At 39.3% G+C, this 22,222-nt stretch overlaps 1 protein-coding gene across 4 annotated transcripts; it reads right to left on the reverse strand.

Moving 5' to 3' along the window:
- Window positions 1–653: 653 nt before the first annotated feature.
- Window positions 654–20,401, reverse strand: LOC100521069 (uncharacterized). 4 transcript variants are annotated; one of them, XR_014837542.1, is made up of 5 exons: window positions 20,253–20,401; window positions 6,114–6,240; window positions 5,852–5,912; window positions 3,393–5,456; window positions 654–1,109 (listed from the first exon to the last, which is right to left on the reverse strand). XR_014837542.1 is itself a non-coding variant. In XM_085012743.1 (3 exons), exons 1-3 carry the CDS (start codon window positions 6,145–6,147, stop codon window positions 4,076–4,078), a joined length of 1,476 nt encoding a protein of 491 aa, XP_084868869.1. In that variant the 5' UTR covers window positions 6,148–6,222; the 3' UTR covers window positions 2,724–4,075. The 4 variants fall into 4 exon arrangements, 1 of the variants encoding a protein (XP_084868869.1); XR_014837541.1 differs by having other exon boundaries at window positions 654–1,656; window positions 2,378–5,456; XR_014837540.1 differs by lacking the exon at window positions 20,253–20,401 and having other exon boundaries at window positions 6,114–6,222.
- Window positions 20,402–22,222: the final 1,821 nt, after the last annotated feature.

Consider the following 22,222-nt stretch of genomic DNA (forward strand, 5'->3'; position numbering starts at 1 on the left):
AGTTCCATCCATGTTGCTGCATATAGAATTATTTTGTTCTTTTTTATAGCTGAGTAGTATTCCACTGTATATATATACCACACCTTCTTAATCCATTCGTCAATGGACATTTTGGTTGTTTCCATGTCTTGGCTATTGGGAATAGTGCTGTAATGAACATATGGGTGCACGTGTCTTTTTCAAAGAAAGTTTTGTCCAGATATATGCCCAAGAGTGGGATTGCTGGGTCATAAGGTAGTTCTGTATTTAGTTTTCTGAGGTACCTCCACACTGTTTTCCATAGTGGTTGTACCAACTTACATTCCCACCAAGAGTAAAGGAGGATTCCCTTTTCTCCACACCCTTTACTGCATTTATCTGTGGACTTATTAATGATGGCCATTCTGACTGGTTTAAGGTGGTACCTCATATGTTTTTCTTGATTCAATTTTGGCAGTCTATATGTTTTCTAGAAACTTGTCCATTTCTTCTAGGTTGTCCAATTTGTTGGCATATACTTGTTCATAGTATTCTTTTTTTGTATTTCTGTGGTATTAGTTGTTATCTTCTTGAACTTATTTTATTTGACTCCTCTCTTCTTGGTGTGTGTGGCTAGAGGTTTGGCAATTTTACCTTTTCAAAAACTGATATCTTAAAAAAATACAACTGATGTCTCAACTTTACTTGATCTTTATTTTTTTTTTTTCTACTGTACAGCATGGTGACCTGTTTCTATTATTTTTTGATGTGTGACGTCTTATGTTTTTTTTTGCCTGGCCCATGGCAGGTCAAGATTCCCAGGCCAGGGATGGAAACTACACCACAGAAACGGCTTAAGCCGCTGCAATGACAACACTGGATCCTCAACCTTCTGCACCACAGAACTCCTCATGTTTCCCTAAGAAATAGACTGTGTTTAATATTTGCTATAGTGGTGAGTGTCAGGGGCTTCAATATCCTCCAGTGTTCTTTTATCTTTCTCCATTGCTGTGTTTGGCTATCCCTAGAAATCATTTGCAGGTAGAGTCTGTGTCTTGCAGGGTTTTTTTTGTTTGTTTGTTTTTTGCTTTTTGGGCCACACCCACAGGATATGGAATTCCAAGGTAGTGGTTGAATCAGAGCTGCAGCTGCTGGCCTACACCACAGCCACAGCCACACCATATCTGAGCCTTGTCTGTGACCCACCACAGCTCACTGCAATGCTGGATCCTTAACCCAGTGAGCAAGGTCAGGAATCGAACCTGCATCCTCATGTATAATAGTCAGGTTTGCTGCCACTGAGCTACAATGGGAACTCCTTGCAGTTGTTTTAATCCACTGTTTACACACTGGAGTCCTGTTGATAGGGCAGTCAAGTGTGTGGTGGGAAAATATTCTCTTATATTAGGATTAAATCTGCTGTGTTTTAGTGGGACAGACTCCGTGGATTATGTATGTCAGAAGAGGTTCTTGGCTTTTACTCTTGTCAGATCAAAAAGCAAAGGGAGTTGTCTGACTGTTCTTTCTTCAATCACATAAGGCTTTGGAAAATTAGTTTTCCTTGAGGGATATCCTAAGGTACAGAGAACAGAATGCTTTGTGTGTATATCAAAGTGCTCCCGTGCACTATTGGTGGTATTTTTGTTTTTTTTTTTTTGCTTTTTAGGGCTGTGCCTGTGGCATATCGAAGTTCCCAGGCTAGGGGTCGAATCAGAGCTGCAGCTGCCAGCCTACACCACAGCCATAGTGATGCCAGCTCCTTAACCCACTGAATGAGGCCAGAGATCAAACTTGCATCCTCATGTATACCAGTCCAGTTCATAACCCACTGAGCCACAATGGGAACTACCTCCCATTTCCTGCATAGAACATGAGGCAATTTTTTCCTATCTTCACAGTGAGAACCCATTTGGGATTGTGGAAGAAAATTTAACATTTTTGGGGTTTTGGAAGACTGGCTTCCCTTAGAGCTTTTAACTCTCAAGCTAGTTTATACTGTGTATCCAGCAATTCTTCTATTATACTTTATGTGTTCTAGAAGTTGCTGGCTTCAGTGGCTTCTGCTTTCAGTAATTCCCTGTACCTCAACAAACCCTCATCTGGGGGGGAGGCACTAGTTTCACATATAACCTCAATTATCTCATGGGTCTAAGAAGATACGTGAACTTCTAGCTTGTTCAGCATTTTTTGTTCTAAAAATGAGGGAGTTCCTGTCGTGGCTCAGTGGAAACAAATCTGACTGGCGTTCATGAGGATGTGGGTTCAATCCCCAGCCTCACTCAGTGGGTTAAAGATCCAGCATTGCCATGAGCTGTGCTGTGGGCTGCAGACATGGCTTGGATCTGACATTGCTCTGGCTGTGGTGAAGGCTGGTGGCTGCAGCTTTAGTTTGACCCCTGGCCTAGGAACCTCCATATGCTGTGGGTGTGGCACTGAAAAGTCCAAAAAAAAAAAAAAAAAAAAAAGAGAGAGAGAGAGAGAGAATGAACAGAAACCATGCATTCACCTCTATTGTTCTGTTTTTCCCTTCTGAGTCTTTACAATTTTCAATTATTGATTTTACTGCTAGTAACCATGGGGTAGTTTCAAAGTTTTTCTTTTGTGACCAAGAATAAAGCATTATCATTGAGATCTTTGTATTTGGGTTTCTTTCCTCAACTTTCCTCCTTCCTAATTCAAAGTCTATTCATCAAATTATAATCAGAAAGAAAGACATAAAGCAAAGGCTCAAATATGAAAATAATAATGCACGGGAAAATATATTCTTTGATAAACATACATATATTTATTCAACTATTTGCTAGTATGGAAAATGGAAAAAGGCTCTCTACCTGTCACCCTTCAAAAAAGGAGCTCTGTCAGTAAGAAAGGTAGAATATATATAATAAACTAAAGACATCAAGGAACCTTCACAAGGCCACTAGGAAAATCCCAAGAAATACTACATTGTCATTTTTCAATGTCCACTTAACACAGAATAAAATGTTATTAAGAAAAATTACACCTGGAGTTCCTGTTGTGGCTCATCAGCTTAAGGACCCGACATTGTCTCTGTAATTATACAGGTTTGATCCTTGGCCTTGCTCAGTGGATTGAGGATCTGACATTGCTACAAGCTGTGGTGTAGACTGCAGATGCGGCTTGGATCCAGTGTTGCCATAGCTGTGGTGTAGGCCTCAGCTATGGCTTTTATTCGACCCCGATCCAGAAACTTCCATATGCCACAGGTTTGGCCATAAAAAGAAAAAAAAAATTAGCAGTTCTTGTTGTGGCTCTGCAGGTTAAGAACCCAAATAGCATCCATAAGGATGCAGGTCTGATCCCTGGCCTCACTCGGTGGGTTAAGGATCCAGTGTTGTCAAAAGCTATGGCATAGGCTGCAGATGTAGCCTGGATCTGGTATTGCTATGGCTATGGTGTAGACCAGCAGCTACAGTTCTGAGTCAATCCCTAGCCTGGGAACTTCCACATGTGATGGGTGCAGTCCTGAAAAGAAAAACAAAAAGAAAAGAGAAAAACAAAGTTAAACCTAACTCCTATTAGAAATACACTATAAAGTGCCCTGCTGGCCTACTGGGTCAAGGTTCCAGTATTGTCACTGATATGGCTTGCGCTTGATCCCTGGCCCAGGAACTTTTAAGTGCCATTGGCACCACCCCCCAAAAAAATACATTTCAATATCATTAACTCATTTAACCAAAAAGACCTACCTGTTAATTTTATGTATTATTGTTAAAAGGCAAATCAATGAATTACCTCACCTCAGTTCTCATTTTTTAAAGTAAATGGTAGATAGGTATCAAACATCAAACAAGCTACAAGGATATATGGTATAATAGGAATACAGCCAATATCTTACAGCAACTACAAATGGAGTATAACCTTTAAAAATTGTGACTCACCATATAGTACAACCGTGACTTATATAACATTGTACAGCAACTATACTTCAACAAAAAGTAATACTAATAAACATAATTTGTAAAAACCTACAGTCCAATGATGCACTTTAGAAAGGCTTAGCAAACAAAATATATTTAAACTTTCATAATTCTTTCACATCGAAAGTTTTCTCTAACTTTAATTTCCATCAAGCTTTCCAATGTTACCTATGCTTTTATTTCTTTTCCATGAAAGTTTTAACATGTAAGGATGGAGCCAGCTCAAGTCTTTTCTGATGCTGTTTACCTTCAAGATTATTTATCCAGTGGCTCCTTTTATGCTTTCGGAAGGAACTGGGACAACTAAAGGCTTTCCCACATTCTTCACATCTATATGGTTTCTCTCCAGTATGCAGTCTCACATGTCTCTGAAAATTTGTGTGACAAATGAAGGCTTTCCCACATTCATTACATTCAAAGGGTTTCTCTCCAGTATGAATTCTCTCATGTACTTGAACATAACTGGAACAACTGAAGCCTTTGCCACATATTTTACATTTATAAGGTTTTTCTCCAGTGTGAGTTCTTCTGTGTGATTGTAAGGAATAGAAATAACTGAAAGCTTTACCACACTGTTTACATTCATAGGGTTTCTCTCCAGTATGACTCCTTTCATGTATTTGAAATGAACTGGGAGAAAGGAATGTTTTCTCACACTCCTTACATTTATAAGGTCCTTCTCCAGTGTGAGTGATTGTGTGTGCTCGGAAGCTTGAAAGAGAAGTAAAGGCTTTCCCACATGCCTTACATTCATAGGGTTTCTCTCCTGTGTGGGTCCTTTCATGTGTTTGTAAGGAACTATGATATCTGTAGACTTTGCCGCATGCCTTACACTGATAGGGTTTCTCCCCAGTATGAATTCTTTCATGTCTTCGAAGAGAACTGGGGCAACTGAATGCTTTGGTACATTTTTTACATTCATACGGTTTCTCTCCACTGTGATTTCTTTCATGTATTTTGAAACCCAGATGAGAACTGAAAGTTTTACCACATAAGTTACATTGATAGGGTTTTTCTCCAGTGTGATTTCTTTCATGTATTTTTAAACCTCGAAGGGAAATATAGGCCCTACCACATTGCTTACATTCATAAAATTTCTCTACTGTGCCAGTTCTGCCATGTCTTTGATACCTATAGACTCTTCCAAATTGTTTACACTGATGGTGTTTCTCTTCAGTGTGACTTCTTCCATGCACGTGAAGGGAACTGAAACAAATGAAGACTTTCTCACATTCCTCACATTTATAAATTTTCTCTCCATTGTGGTTTCTTTCATGTTTTTTAAAACACTGGAGATAGCGGAATGCTTTCCCACATATCTTACATTTATATGGCTTCTCTCCATATTTCTGATACTCATATGGTTTAGGTTCCGTGTGACATCTCATGTGTCTATTAAGGGATGAATGATGCATGAATACTTCTCCACATGCACTGCATTCATGTGGTTTCACTCCAGTAGCTTTCTTCTTCAGACTTAGACTTGGAATAAGACTCAAGTTTCTTCCACATGGACTACTCTCTTTATTTGCACAGAATGCCTCAACCATGTGGCTTCTGTAAATAATGAGAAGCACATTATTAATGATTTATTGGTGATCTTATTTTATTTATTATGATTTATAGGAATAGTGTAGGGTTTCTCCTTTGTTTCACTTGTTAAAAATTGAATATACTGAATGCTCTGCAAAAGGACTTCACTGTTCTACTACTTAAACAGTAATACTCATACATAGGGTTTACTAATACCATTTCCAGGTGAAATATTTTGCCAACACTAAGCAACTATACCACATTTCAGAAAGTATTTTTGGGGAAAATTTTTTCTTTTGAAAATTTTCTCATAAATTAATTTGAAGAAGGGAATATTTGTTGTTTGCTTCTTTTTAAAATTTTGTAACATACTAGGATGCTCACATGAGGCACTGCTTCTTATTGTGACTATGACTCACCTTAGTTTACTCCCTTGGTTTTTGTGCTGATCTTCAATATCATGATCTTCCCATGTTTTCCCTAAAATGTAGACCCAGAAAAATAATTCCAAAGCATTAGAAGTTACAGAAAAATTATCAGATTCTAAGTCATATGCCTAGAGCATGTCTAGTTTACTCACCAACATTCTTCCCTTTCCACATTCCACATATTGGAACAACATTGATGGGCAAGAAAAACTCATTTTCGAACTGACAAAGTGAAGGAAGTTGTCATGCTTACCTATTGAGGCCAGATTCCTGAAGGTTTCCTGCATCACATATCTGTAGAGTTTCTTCTCCGAAGGAGCCAGTAAAGCCCACTCTTCCAGGGTGAAGTTCACAGCCACATCCTCAAAGACTACTGAGTCCTAAAACATCCCAAATAAAGGTAAAGCAGGATGTGTGAGACTGACATCCTGGATATCTATATTCCGTTTATAGGAAGATTATGTATGATTCTGTCATATCCATTTATCTATGACTTGATCATCAAAAACTTACTCTCTGTCCACATTTACTCTTCTGTAAGTTTAGCATCATCATGAACACACACAAATTATTTACACATTTTTACTGTGATCACATTACATCTTATATATCTCTAATGGCATGGTGTGCAGCATGCTGGGAAATGCTATATAAATAAAACAAATATTACTTATTTATTTACTTTTTAGGGCCACACCTGCGGCACATGGAAGTTCCCAGACTAGGAGTCGAATTGGAGCCACAGCTTATGGTAATGCTGCATCCTTAACCTACTGAGTGGGGCCAGGGATTGAACCTCCATGCTCATGGATACTAGTCGGGTTTATCACTGCTGAGCCACAATGGGAACTCCCAACAAATATTATCATTTTAAGACCACTGATTCCTTGAAAGAGAAATTCTTTCATCTTCTTCCTTATCACACATCATTTACAGCACTCCATGAGGCAAACGGTCCAATCTGCATGAGGTTTTAATAAATAAAAACACAGTGAAGAACTAGAAGCTTTCTATTCTAGTCCCATCACCCAACATAGAATCCAGGAAGCTGTAGAAATCAAACTTTTAAAAAGTTCAACTGGCCACATCATCCTAAAGTCTCCCAGGCCATTAGAAGTAATCAGATGCAGCAGCATGAATGTAAATATTCCTATAGGAAAGTGTTCTTTTAGCCTGTGTAATATTTATCACAGACACAATTTTTCCTTTCTTTCCCTGATTTGATGGGCAAAACATTATTTGGAACTCAGAGCTCAGACATGAGCAAGAGACATAACAATGTAGAATTAAAAAATAGCCAGGAGTTCCTGTCGTGGCTCAGTGGTTAACGAATCCGACTAGGAACCATGAGGTTGCGGGTTCGATCCCTGGCCTCGCTCAGTGGGTTGAGGATCTGGCGTTGCCATGAGCTGTGGTGTAGGTCACAGACTTGGCTTGGATCCCTTGTTGCTGTGGCTCTGGCGTAGGCTGGCAGCTATAGCTCTGATTAGACCCCCAGCCTGGGAACCTCCATATGCTGCAGGAGCGGCCTTAGAAAAGGCAAAAAAAGACAAAAAACAAAACAAAACAAAAACCTAAATTCATATGCCTCAGGCTGCTTCCAGCCATTTTCCATTACGCTTTGAGATAATGTGACAAAAGAGCTTTTCCAATCAATCCTGAACAATGCATCCTGGTCCCTGTTGCAGTTGAACAGCAGATTAAAAAGATGCAGACTGCAAGGAGTTCACAGAGGTCCGCAGTGGCTTGATGGTAAATTACCCCATAATTATAAAATACATAAAAATGTCAGCAGTGCTCGTCCCCCAAAAGAATAAAAAAAATATCCATTCTCCAATTTCAGGAAAAAGCTATGCCCAACCAGCCACTAGAGATGGTCCCAGGTCAACTTCTGGTCTGGAATTTAGGAAACTGAGAAGCCATCATTCTCAATCTCACAAAAAGAAAATGAAAACAATTTGAAATGAACAACTCTTAGATCCATGAATGCAATGAGGTTAAAGGGCAAACTAGTATCGCCAAAACTTGGAAAGAGAAAAGCAAGAGACGATTTTGAAATGCACCCCAAATTTTCTGTCCTTAACAAAGCCTATACTCAAAAAATAAACAAAAAAACCCCAATTTTACCAGAGTCTAAAGACAAAAAAGAACAAAAAAAAGGTAGAATACAACATCTACAAACCCTAAGACAATGTTCATGAACGGAATGTTTAAAATAGGAGTTTGGAGTTCCCATCGTGGCTCAGTGGTTAAGGAACCTGACTGGCATCCATGAGGATACAGGTTCAATTCCTGGCCTCATTTAGTGGGTTAAGGATCCGGTGATGCCATGAGCTGTGGTGTAGGTTGCATACATGGCTTGGATCCCAAATTGCTGTGGTCCTGGCATAGGATGGCAGCTACAGCTCTGACTGGACCCCTAGCCTGGGAACCTCCATATGCTATGGGTGTGGCCCTAAAAAGACAGAAAGCCACCCCCCCGAAAATAAAATAAAATAAAATAAAATAAAATAAAAATAAAATAAAATAGGAGTGGCACAGTGGGTTAAGCATCTGGCATTGTCACTGTAGCAGCCCAGGTCACTGCTGTGGTGTGAGTTGAATCCCTGGCCCAGGAACTTCTGCATCCTGTGGATATAGCCTCCATCCCCAAAAAAGAATGTTCAAAATACACATAATGGAAGTTCTCTGGTGGCCTAGTGGGTTAAGGATCCACCATTGTCACTGCTCTGATGTAGATTTGATTCTTAGCCCAGAACTTCTTCTGGATGCCACGGGCATAACCAAAAAAAAGATAAAATAAAATGAAATAAAATACACATAGTGATAACACCTGAAGGAAGAAACAGAAAAAATAAGTGAATTAATAAACACCAAAATTTCCTAAAATTAATGACAGACTGCAAACTGTAGATACAGGAAGCTCAATGAAAACATCAAAAACACAGGTGATCCTTCAACACCATGGGTTTAAACTGCATCAGTCCACCTATATGTGGATTTTTTTCAGTAACTATACAGTCACCCCTCCATATTCATGGATGTGGATCCCACGAATTTGGAGGGCCATCTATGGGACTTGAGCATCTATGGATTTCAGTACCAGGTTCTGGAACCAATCCCCCAAGGATATCAAGGGACAACTGTATATCATATTCAGACTAGTGCAAAATCAAAACCAAAGAGAATCAAAATCAATGAAAGAAGTCAGAGGAAAAAACACATCTTAGATATAGAGAAACAAAGATCTGAATTAATCAGACTTCTTTTCAGATGCTTTACAAATAAGAACAGAGTTTTGAAATAAAAAAAACCACTCTCCTAGAATTCTGTGTGAAGCAAAATCATTCTTCAAAACTAAGAATGAGGACCTTTTGAGACAAAAACTGAGGGAATTTGTCATTAGTACTCTTACTTTGAATGTTCAAAAATTTATCAGAAAAAATGTAAATGATAAAGGCGGAGGATTATAAAACCAATAAATGATGGTAAAATATCTTTAATATTTATCATAATTAATATAACAGATGGCACTTTGCTTAAAAATAATATTAACAATGTATTTGGCAATAATAAAATTAAAAGTAAGTTAAATGACAACAAAGTGACAAGGGACAGGGAAAAGGGAATTGGGAATAGTGTGGTATGAGTTACCTGAGTGGCCCATGAAGTGGTTGAGTGGTACAGACATACCTTGGAGTTACTTGGGGCTCAGTTCCAGACTGCTGCGATAAAGTGAATATTGCGATAAAGCAATTCACATGAATTTTTTGGTTTCCCAGTGCATGTCAAAGTTATGCTAACATACTGAAGGAGTTCCTGTCATGGCGCAGTGGTTAACGAATCCGACCTGGAACCATGAGGTTGCAGGTTCGATCCCTGGCCTTGCTCAGTGGGTTAAGGCTCCAGCGTTGCCGTGAGCTGTGGTGTAGGTTGCAGACGTGGCTCAGATCCTGCATTGCTGTGGTTCTGGTGTAGGCCGGTGGCTACAGCTCCGATTAGACCCCTAGCCTGGAAACCTCCATATGCCATGGGATTGGCCCAAGAAATGGCAAAAAGACCAAAAAAATAAAAACATTATACTGAAGTCTGTTAAACGTGTAATAGCAGTAACCCTAGAAAAATGAGCATATCTTAATTAAAAGATAATACTGTTCGAAAAATGGTGTCAATATAGATGTGCTTGAAGCAGGGTTGTCACAAATCTTCAATTTGTGAAAAACACAATTATCTGCAAAGTGAAATAAAGCAAAGCACAATAAAATGAGGTGTGCCTGTGCCTGAGAGAGGATGTGACAAAAGTTGTAAATGTACACTGAAAACTCAAGGGTGACCACAAAAAAAGGTGTTTTTTTTTTTTTTTTTTAATGTGTTATTGGTAGACTACGAGAGGAGGAAAAAAAAAAGAATCAGGTAAATTGCTCAATTAAAGCCAGAGAAGGCACAGGGAGCTCCCTGGTGGTATAATCATTAGGACTTGGCACTTTCACTGCTATGGCCCTGGGTGCAATCCCTGGTCTGGGAACTGAGGTCCCATATCAAGCTGCTGCACATCATGGCCAAACAAACAATAAAAAAAGAAGGCAGGAAAGAGATGGAAGACAAAAAGAAACAAAAAACAAGGACAGGAAATAGAAAACAGTAACAGGTGTGGTACATATTCATCCAACCAGATGACTAACAACTTTAGTCATCAATGTTCTCGATATAGTTGAAAAACAGATACAAAAATATCAGATTTTAAAAATCACAGTTATATGTTATCTACAAACCTACTTTAAATATAAAGACTCAGATGAAAGGCAAAGGGATAGAGAAAAATGTCTCGGGCCAACACTAATGAAGGAGGGCCGGCACAGGTGTATGAATTTCAGACAATGCAGATTTCAGACTAAGGACAACTCAGAGATGAAGGACATTAACTACGATAAAGAAGGCCATTTGCCATGAAGGCACAACAATCCTACATATGTACATTCATAACAACAGAGGAGCAAAATATGTGAGGCAGGAGCTGATAAAATGTAAGGAGAAACAGGTGAATCCACTACTACAGTGGTAGACTTCAACACCCCAGTCATGAATTATAAACTCCAGCAGGAGAAAATCAGAAAGATCAGCACAATAAAACAACCAGATCTAACTGTAATCTATGGAATATTTAATGCAATAACAGCAGAACATAATTCTTCCTAAGTTCACATGGAACATTCACTGAGACATGCTACATTTTGTGACACAGAACATACCTTGACAAACTGAAAGGAAAAAAAAAAACCCATACAAAATATACTCCTAGTCCACACAGACACATTCTAGGAATCAATAACAGGAAGACAGCCTGAAACCCTCCAAGTATATGGCAATTCAATAAGAGGCTCCTAATAATACCTGGTATTACAGAAGAAGTCTTCAGAGAAATTAAAAATTATTTAGAACTAAAAGAAATGAAAATACACCTTACCAAAGGTTGAGAGATACAGCATGACTAATGTTAGGAGGAAAGGTTAGGCTATCAAATAAATACACTAGGAAAAAAACAAAGACATAAATTCAATAATATAAGCATCTAACTGAGGAAACAATAAAAACAACAGCAAATTAAAATGAAAGTAAGCAGAAGAATAGAACCATTCAAAGCTAAAAAAGGAATCATCTTTGTGGGAAAGCAATAGAGAAAATTAACAAAATCAAAAGCTAGTTCTTGGAGGACTTCCTACCATTGCACAGTGGGTTAAGAATACAACTGCAGTGGATCAGAGGTGTGGGTTCGATCCTTAGTATGGCGCGGTGGGTTAAAAGGATCTAGATTTGCTGCAGCTGTGGTGTAGGTTGCAGCTGTGGCTCAGATTCAATTCCTGGCCTGGGAACTCCCATATGCTGTGCTCGTGGCCTTCAAAAAAAAAAAAAAGAAAAAAAAAAAAAAGCACCTAGTTCTTTGAAAGAATAATTTAATAAAAGTGATAAACATCTAGTCAAGATAACTAGTCAAAGAGAGAAACAGAAGTTATTTTACTTACTTTTCCTGTCTTTTTTTTAGGGCCAAATGTGGGGCATATGCAAGTTCCTAGGCTAGGGGTTAAATAGGAGCTGCAGCTGCCAGTCTATGCCACAGCCACAGAAACGTATGATCAGAGCTGAGTCTGTGACCTATACCACAGCTCACGGCAGTGCTGGAACCATAACCCACTGAGTGGGGGACTTTAACACCCCACTTACAGCAATGGACAGTTCAACCAGACAGAAAATCAATAAGGAAACACAGGCCCTGAATGAAGCATTAAACCAGATGGACTTAATAGATATTTATAGGACATTTCATCCAAAAGCAACAGAATACACATTCTTCTCAAGCGCACATGGAACATTCTCTAAGACAGATCACATCCTGGGCTACAAATCCAACCTCGGTAACTTTAAGAAAATTGAAATCATATCAAGCATCTTCTCCGACCACAATGCTATATGACTGGAAATCAACAAGAAAAAAAATGCAAAAAACACAAACACATAGAGACTCAACAACATGCTACTAAACAACCAATGGATCACTGAAGAAATCAAAGAGGAAATTAAAAAAATACCTAGACGCAAATGACAGCAAAGATACGACACTCCAAAACCTATGGGATGCAGCAAAAGCCGTTCTAAGAGGAAAGTTTATAGCAATACGAGCCCACCTCAGGAAACAAGAAAAAGCTCAAATAAACAAGCTAACTTTACATCTAAAGCAGCTCGAGAGAGAAGAACAGACAAGACCTAAAGTTAGTAGAAAGAAGGAAAGAAAGAAAGATCAGAGCAGAAATCAATGAAATAGAATCAAAGAAAACCACAGAAAAGATCAATGAAACAAAAAGCTGGTTCTTTGAAAAGATCAACAAAATTGAGAAACCCTTAGCCAGACTTATCAAGAAAAAAGGTGAGAGGACTCAAATCAATAAAATTAGAAATGAAAAAGGAGAAGTCACAATGGACATCCCAGAAATACAAAGGATCATAAGAGACTACTATATGCAACGATACGCCAATAAAATGGAAAACCTAGGAAAAATGGACAAATTCTTAGAAAGGTACAATCTTCCAAGACTAAACCAAGATGAAACAGAAAAGATGAATGGACCCATCACAAGAACTGAAATTGAAACTGTGATTAAAAAACTTCCAACAAACAGAAGTCCAGGACCAGATGGCTTCACAGGCGAATTCTATCAAACATTTAGAGAAGACCTAACACCTATCCCTCTGAAACTATTTCAAAAAATTGCAGAGGAAGGGATACTCCCAAACTCATTCTATGAAGCCACCATCACCCTGGTACCAAAACCAGACAAAGATTCCACAAAAAAAGAAAACTATAGGCCAATTTCACTGATGAACATCGATGCAAAAATCCTCAACAAAATACTAGCAAACCGCATCCAACAATACATTAAAAGGATTATACATCATGATCAAGTGGGATTTATCCCAGGGATGCAAGGGTTCTTCAATATCCACAAATCAATCAGTGTGATACACCACATTAACAATCTGAAGAATAAAAACCATATGATCCTCTCAATAGATACAGAAAAAAGCCTTTGACAAAATCCAACACCATTTCTGATAAAAACCCTTCAGAAAGTGGGCATAGAAGGAACCTACTTCAACATAACAGAGGCCATATATGACAAACCCACAGCTAACACCATTCTCAATGGTGAAAGGCTCAAAGAATTCCCGCTGAGATCAGGAATAAGACAAGGATGTCCACTCTCGCCTCTACTCTTCAACATAGTTCTGGAAGTCCTAGCCACAGCAATCAGAGAAGTAAAAGAAATAAAAGGAATCCAAATTGGAAAGGAAGAAGTAAAACTATCTCTATTTGCAGATGACATGATACTATACCTAGAGAATTCTAAAGACTCTACCAGGAAACTGTTAGAGCTCATCCACGAATTTGGCAAAGTCGCAGGATACAAAATCAATACACGGAAATCAACGGCATTTCTATATACTAACAATGAAGGAGCAGAAAGAGAAATTAGGGAAGCAATCCCATTTACCATCGCATCCAAAAGAATAAAATGCCTAGGAGTAAACCTACCTAAAGAGACAAAAGACCTGTACTCTGAAAACTATGAAAGAAATCAAAGATGACACAAATAGATGGAAAGACATACCGTGCTCTTGGATTGGAAGAGTCAATATTATCAAAACGACTATACTACCCAAGGCAATCTACAGATTCAATGCAATCCCTATGAAACCACCAAGGACATTTTTCACAGAACTCAAACAAAATATTTTAACGTTTGTTTGGAAGCACAAAAGACACAGAATAGCCAAAGACATCCTGAAAAAGAAAAATGGAGCTGGAGGAATCAGGCTCCTGGACTTCAGACTATACTACAAAGCAACAATCATCAAAACCGTATGGTACTGGCACAGAGACAGAAATATAGATCAGTGGAGCAGGATAGAAAGCCCAGAATTACACCCACACACCTATAGCCAACTAATCTATGACAAAGGAGGCAAGAATATACAGCAGAGAAAGGACAGCCTGTTCAATAAGTGGTGCTGGGAAAACTGGACAGTCACAGGTAAAAGAATGAAATTAGAAGACTCCCTAACACCATACACAAAAATGAACTCCAAATGGATTAAAGACCTAGATATAAGACCAGACACTATAAAACTCTTGGAGGAAAACATAGGCCAAACACTCTCTGGCATAAACAATAGCAACGTCTTCTCAGATCTACCTGTCAGAGTATTGACAACAAAAACAAAAATAAACAAATGGGACCTAATCAAACTGAAAAGTTTCTGCACAGCAAAGGAAACCCTAAACAAAATTAAAAGACAACCCACAGAATAGGAGAAAATCTTTGCAAATGAATCAACTGACGAGGGATTAATCTCCAAAATTTATAAACACCTCTTACTGCTCAATACCAAAAAACCAAACGACCCCATCAAAAAATGGGCAGAAGATCTAAACAGACAGTTCTCCAAAGAAGACATACGGATGGCCAAAAAACACATGAAAAGATGTTCAACATCACTCATTATTAGAGAAATGCATACCAAAACCACGATGAGGTACCACCTTACACCAGCCAGAATGGCCATCATCCAAAAGTCTACAGACGATAAGTGCTGGAGAGGGTGTGGAGAAAGAGGAACCCTAGTACACTGTTGGTGGGATTGTAAATTGGTGCAACTACTGTGGAAAACAGTATGGAGATTCCTCAGAAAACTAAACATAGAACTGCCATTTGATCCAGCAATCCCACTCCTGGGCATCTATCCAGAGAAAACCATGACTTGCAAAGACACATGTACTCCAATGTTCATTGCAGTACTATTTACAATAGCCAAGACATGGAAACCACCTAAACGTCCATGGACAGAAGAGTGGATCAAGAAGATGTGGTACATATACACAATGGAATATTACTCAGCCATTAAAAGGAACGCAGTACCAGCATTTTTAGCAACATGGATGGACCTAGAAATTATCATGCTAAGTGAAGTCAGCCATACAGTGAGACACCAACATGAAATGCTTTCACTGACATTTGGAATCTGAAAAAAGGACAGACCGAACTTCTTTGCAGAACAGATACTGACTCACAGACTTTGAAAAACTTATGGTTTCCAAAGGAGACAGGTTGGGGGTGGGGGGATGGGAAGGAAATCCTATAAAATTGGTTGTGATGATCATTGTACAATTATAAATGTAATAAATTCATTAAATAATCAAAAAATTGAACTTAAAAATAAGCAGCTAATTCTTTGAAAGTTTAATTTAAAATTGATAAACATCTAGTCAAGATAACTAGGCAAAGAGAGAAACAGAAGTTATTTTACTTTTCTTTTTCTTTTTTTTAGGGATACATGTGGGGCATATACAAGTTCCCAGGCTAGGGGTTAAATAGGAGCTGCAGCTGCCACAGAAACACATGATCAGAGCCGAGTCTGTGACTTACACCACAGCTCATGGAAATGCTGGATCCCTAACCCACTGAATGGCATCAGGGATCAAACTTGCATCCTCATTGGTACTAGACAGATTTGTTACCACTGAGCCACAATAGGAACTCCTTACTACATATTGTTTAATTAAAATATAGTTGATTTGAAATATGATGCCAATTTCTGTTGTACTGCAAGGTGACTCAGTCCATACATATATACATACCTATGTATATAGTCTTTTAAAAATATTATTTTCCACCATGGTCTATTCCAGGAGATTGGATATAGTTCCCTGTGCTATACAGTAAGACCTTGTTGTTTTCCATTCTAAATGTAATAGTTTGTATCAACTAATCCCAAACTTCCAGTCCATCCTTCTCCCACCGTTTCCCCCCTTGGCAACCACAAGTCTATTCTCTAGGAAGAAATTTTTTTTTTGTCTTTTTTTTTTTTTTTTTTGCTATTTCTTGGGCCGCTCCCGTGGCATATGGAGGTTCCCAGGCTAGGGGTCGAATCGGAGCTGTAGCCACTGGCCTACACCAGAGCCACAGCAACGCAGGATCCGAGCCGCATCTGCAACCTACACCACAGCTCACAGCAATGCCGGATCTTTAGCCCACTGAGCAAGGGCAGGGACCAAACCCGCAACCTCATGGTTCCTAGTCGGATTTGTTAACCACTGCGCCACGACGGGAATTCCGAAAGAAATTATTAATATCAGAAATGAAAGGAGGGAAATATAAAAAGATTCGATACAATCAAACATCCACTATGATAATAAACTAACAATAAAAGGGAACTCTCTGTTCTTAAACAAACAAACAAACAAACAAAAAAACAGAAAACTACAGCCACCACCTATAGCTAACATCATGCTTAACGGTGACAAACCACTTATGGTGTCACTTCACTTAATGGTGATAGTCAATGAACTATAAGAACAGGGCATGGAAGCATCTATTGAACATTGTACTGGAAGCTCTAGCCAATGAGTAAGACATGAAAAGGAAATAAAAGGTACAGAACTGGTTAAAGCAAGGAATAAAACTATCTTTGTCCTATATGATGTAATTGTCTATGATATCCGATAGCATCCACAATGAGGGATAACTCTGGGAACTAATAAGAGTGTACAGCAAGGCTGAAGGATATAAATGTCAATTGCTTTACTATAAACACCAAAAAATGTATTCAACTGATCTTTGGCAAAGAAGTAAAGACAATTCAATGGAAAAAAATAAAAAATCTTTTTTAATAGTTCAGGAAATAATGCATATCCACAAACAACACACACACATACACACAAAAGGAAGGTAAGCTCAAGCCCTTCACAAAAATTAACTCAAAATATATCACAGATCTTGGAGTTCCCATCGTGGCTCAGCAGTTATTGAACCTGACCAGCATCCATGAGGATGCAGGTTCGATCCCTGGCCTCGCTCACTGGGTTAAGGATCCAGCGTTGCTGTGAGCTGTGGTGTAGGTCACAGACTCAGCTTGGATCCTGTGTTGCTGTGGCTCTGGAGTATGCCGGAGGCTACAGCTCCGATTGGACCCCTAGCCTGGGAACCTCCATATGCTGTGACTGCGGCCCTAAAAGGACAAAAAGACACCCCCCCCAAAAAAATAGTTCACAGATCTAAATGTAAAATGTGGAAGTAAAACAGAAAAGTAAAAATTCCTAAATATAACATAAGAGAAAACAAATCCATTTTACTCATTAATAGGAAATTTCAGTTAACAGCAAAAAAAAAGGAAAAAAAATGACATTTTACTCATTAATATGAAAAACTCATACCCTGGAAAAGTGTTAAGAGAATGAAAAGACAAGACACAAACAAGGCTAAAATCTTTGTAAAACAAATACCTCATAAATGACTGGTATCCAAAATATGCAAAGAACTCTTAAACTGAACAGTGAAAACACCAACCAATTAAAAATGGGTTAAAGATCTGAAGAGACACCTCACTAAAGAAGACAGACAAGTGAGAAATCAGTAATTTGAAAACAAACTCAACATATGACTTTGGAGAATTACCAAAAAGAGAAAGAGAGAGAGAGAAAAAGAGGGTGAGGAGTAAGTAGGTCATTACACACACCTATTAAATGGCTAAAATGAAAACACTCAGAACACCAGATATAGCCAAGATATAAAGCTGCAGCTGATTCTCATTGCTGTTGGGAAGAGAATTTGGTATGCCTATGTTGGAAGACAGGAATTTTATGTCAAAACTAATTATATTCTTATACATACAGTAAGATCCAACAATCACACAGATCTTGGCATTGACCTAAATGAGTTGAAACCTTATGTGAGCAAAAAAATCTGCACATAAATGTTTGTATGCTCTTTATCCATAATTGGAAGGCATTAGAGTTAAGCAAGATATGGTTCAAGAGTCAAATGGATAAATAATAACTGGCATATCCATATGATAATATAGTGTCCAGTAAAAAAAGAAAAGAAATGAGGTTATCAAGCCATGAAAACACATGGAGGAAACATAAAAGCATATTGCTATGTGAAAAAAGCCAATGTGATAAGGCTACATACTGTGATTTCAAATGTAAGATATTCTGAAAAAGAAAATTACAAGCCAGTAAAAAGATCTTTGGTTGATAAGGATTTGGGGGTTGGAGGAAGGGATGGATGAATGAAAAAGTGCAGCATAACAGATTTGACAGAAGTGAAAATACTCTATATAATATAAAAATTATGGATATATAGCCACTAAACATCTACAACTCAGAACATCTAATGTAAACTGTGGACTTGAACACATAAATATTGGTCCAGTAATTGTTACAAATGTATTGCTGTAATAGAAGATGTAAAAAGTTGTGCAAACTATGTGGCTGCAGAGGTGTTATGTGAGAACTACTAAGGAAGAGAAGAATTACAGAACCACAATATTTAATAGATAAAGGAATCCTAAGGAAAGAAAAGCAAACATTTGAATCAGCTGAGATAAGCACACTGCCTCCCTACTGTTCAAAAAGAAAACCCACATTCAGAAAATTAAACATAAAATTATGGTCTAGACACTCCCAACTGGGACAGAACCTCTAGAAGTGAGTTAGTCGCTGGTGGAGAGGGGTAGGGACCTAAAAATGAACTCTGGCAGCTGCACAAACTCTTCTCTTGCCTGTTTCATGTGCAAGCCCTTCTTCCCCCCCCCCCCCCCCCGTTTCTAATCTCTCAAGTGAGGAATTTCTCAGCAGGTTCCGACCCAAATGAACTCCCAAATTCATAAGCCCTTGTCACTGAGACAGAACAGCTGATCTTCCCAGACTTCTCAATGTGCACAAGTTACACTGACGTGCATCAGCATCATGGATGCAAGACTCAAATACCTCAGAAACTTATTACACATTCTCACGGGATGAAAAAATGAAACCACAATCCTTAACGAATGGAAGGGACTACTGTATTTTTGCCCAAATTCACTTTCTTGCCTCTTCGGAAATATCTTACACTGTCTTTCAAGCTCTATTAATTAGATTCATTTTACCTCTATTAAAAAACAGACACTTCAATAAGAGAATTAGTCATTTCAAGGTGACAAACCCAGAAGGGTCAGAGCTTACAGAACAGATCACCCAGTAAAATTTCAAAGAAGAATCTCGCCAAACGACTTGCCATAGGATGTCTGTTCCCAGGAAATAAACTTGGAGGAGAAATGATTTCACAAAGCGTGTTTCAGATGGTTATTTTTTGCCTTCCTCTCACATAAAATATCAACAGACCAAAAGTATAGTCACCCATTCTCTGTGGTAAAGGATAAACAGTTAAATACTGGGCCATGATGATTCAGTGTGGGGAAGAGAGCTTTGGCAATGCGGGAGCGATCTGGAAATTTAGGCATTTATTGCCAACCCTCCAAATGGGAAGCAGTGTCGTGGATTTGCGACCCTGTTTCCCAAACACCTGGAAAACTCAGGAGGTGAGTGGTCCCCCCGAGTGAAAACGAGGAGCTAGGAACCCAGAGACCACAGATCCTCCCACGCACGAAACTGGAGATACAGTCATGACTGTCCCCTGATGACCTTCCCAGTGGTCACCGCACAGTCGGGGGAGACGCGGGACTTCTGGCACAAAGCTGCCCGCGATGCTCTGGGGCTGAGGCCCAAGTTGCGGTGCGCAGTGATGGGAGAGACCGCCGAGGGTCCCAGGTGCCAACCCTGCCCCCATGCCGCGAGCGGGGGGATTAAGGTCCATGCGCCGCCCCTCCGCTGAATAATGTCTACTCTGCCTCCACGCCGCGAGCCGGGGGGATTAAGGTCCATGCGCCGCCCCCCCAGCTGAATAATGTCTACAGACTCCGGAGCTGACTGTAAGGAGGCGCAGGGCCAGCCATGGCCAGTTCCGGCCGGTTCCAGCCAGCCCCTCCTCTCCATCTCCGCAACCCGAGGCAGCCCACTCACCATTTCCAGGTTTCTTGGGTTTGTCTGAGTTCCTTCTAAAGACTCCCACCATCAGGGCAGGTCACTGCGCCACTGAGACTGCAGCAGAGCCACCAGCTCCAGCGAAGGGCACGTGACGGCCGACCCTGAAGTGGCCCCCAGTGAGAGAGGGCGTCCAAAACCGGAGCTTGCGTAACACCACGCATCCGACCGACCGGGGCTCCTGATTGGACAGACACATGCCACGCCCCCTATGGCTTGAGTGACAGTCCATTGGCTAAAGCGTTGTTTGTCCAATCAGCTGTGGCTTGTGAGCGGTTCCCGTTTCCACCTGGCCGGTTCGATTTTATCTTTTTTTTTTTTTTTTTTTTTAGCGCCCGCACCCGCTGCAAATGGAAGTTGCCAGGCTAGGGGTCGAATGGAGCTGGAGCTGTAGTTCCAGGCCCACACCACAGCCAGAGCAACGTGAGATCCGAGCCATGTCTACGCACCACACCACAGCTCAAGGCAACGCAGGATCCTTAACCCACTGAATGAGGCCAGGGATCAAACCTGCGTCCTCCTGGATGCTAGTCAGATTCATTTTCTCAGAGCCAGGACAGGAGCTTCTGGCACGTTTGATTTTACACAGAACTTTTTATCTGGCCTGGGCAGACTCTGATATCTTCCCGTTCTTTTTGCTCTGGGAACTCCATGTGAGGTGATGGAGTTCTGATAAACTGGAAATTTTATATGCAGACGACTGCAAAACTCAGTGCATTATTTATTTGAACAGCGTTGTTAAGATGTAGGGCATATACTGTACATCCAGTTAAAACGTACATTTTAATGGTTTTCAATGTTTCTGTAGACATGGGCAATCATCACCATAGCCGACTTTGAATATTTTTCTCAAATGAACCTCAAAAGAAACTCCTCTGATCTTTAGCTTTCACTCTCAATATTCCCAACTTCCTCCCCCAATCTCTAGCCTTAAGCAACCACTAATCTCCTTTCTATCCCTGTAGATTTCCCTATTTGGAGCTTTCAAAGGAATGGAATTATATATGGTCTTTGTGATTGGCTTCAGTAACTTACCATAATTTTTTCAAGGGACAAGCATGTTGTAATATGTATTAATACTTAACCCATTTCTATGGCCAAATAATATTCCATTATCTATTCATCCACGAATGGACATTTAGTCTGTTTCCACTTTTTGGCTACTTTGAGTAACGTTGCTCTAAAATTCACATACAAGTTTTCTTTGAACATGTTTTCATTTGGGGGTAATTTCATAGATGGGTAATCGGTAAATCTGGGTTTAATATTTGATGAACTCCTAGACCACTTTCCAGAGTGGCTACACTATTTTGTATTTCCACCATAACTTATGAATCTTCAAATTTGTCCATATATTTTCAACAAAATTCAATACCTCAGTTTTTGAGGCTAGCCATCTGTGACGTAGAGTGGGATCTCATTGTGGTTTTGATCTGCATTTCTTTGATAACTAATCATGTCCAGCATCGTGTCATATATTTGACTCTCTTCCTTGGAAAGATGTGAAAATGTGAATTCAGTGACTTTGTAATATTTAAATTGAGTTGACTTTTATGATTAAGTTATCAGAGGTATTTAGGTATAATACATAATTTGCAAAATTCTTCCATTCTGTGGGTTGTGTACTCTCTTGCCTTAAAAGTTTTACTTTTAATTGTGCAATAATTAAAATGTAACATGCAATAAAATGTATATTTTCATCATTTTTAAATGACAGTTCAATATTTTGAAATATGTTAACAATGTGAAACCAATCTCCAGAACTATTTTTGTCCTCTAAAACTGTAACTCCATACCCATTAGACAACAACTTCTCATTCTCCCCATACCCTCGCCACCGGCAAAAACCATTCCACTTTTTGCTTTATTGATTTGACTATGTTAGGTACCCTCATACAAGTGGAATCATACAGTATTTGAACTTTTTTGACAGGCTGATTACGCTTAGC

This window comes from Sus scrofa, chromosome 2, assembly GCF_054392235.1.
Source record: "Sus scrofa isolate SSC_HxYL_T2T_F1_AM1 chromosome 2, Sscrofa_HxYL_maternal_Yorkshire_Landrace_v2.0, whole genome shotgun sequence".
Classification (NCBI taxonomy): Eukaryota; Metazoa; Chordata; class Mammalia; order Artiodactyla; family Suidae; genus Sus; species Sus scrofa.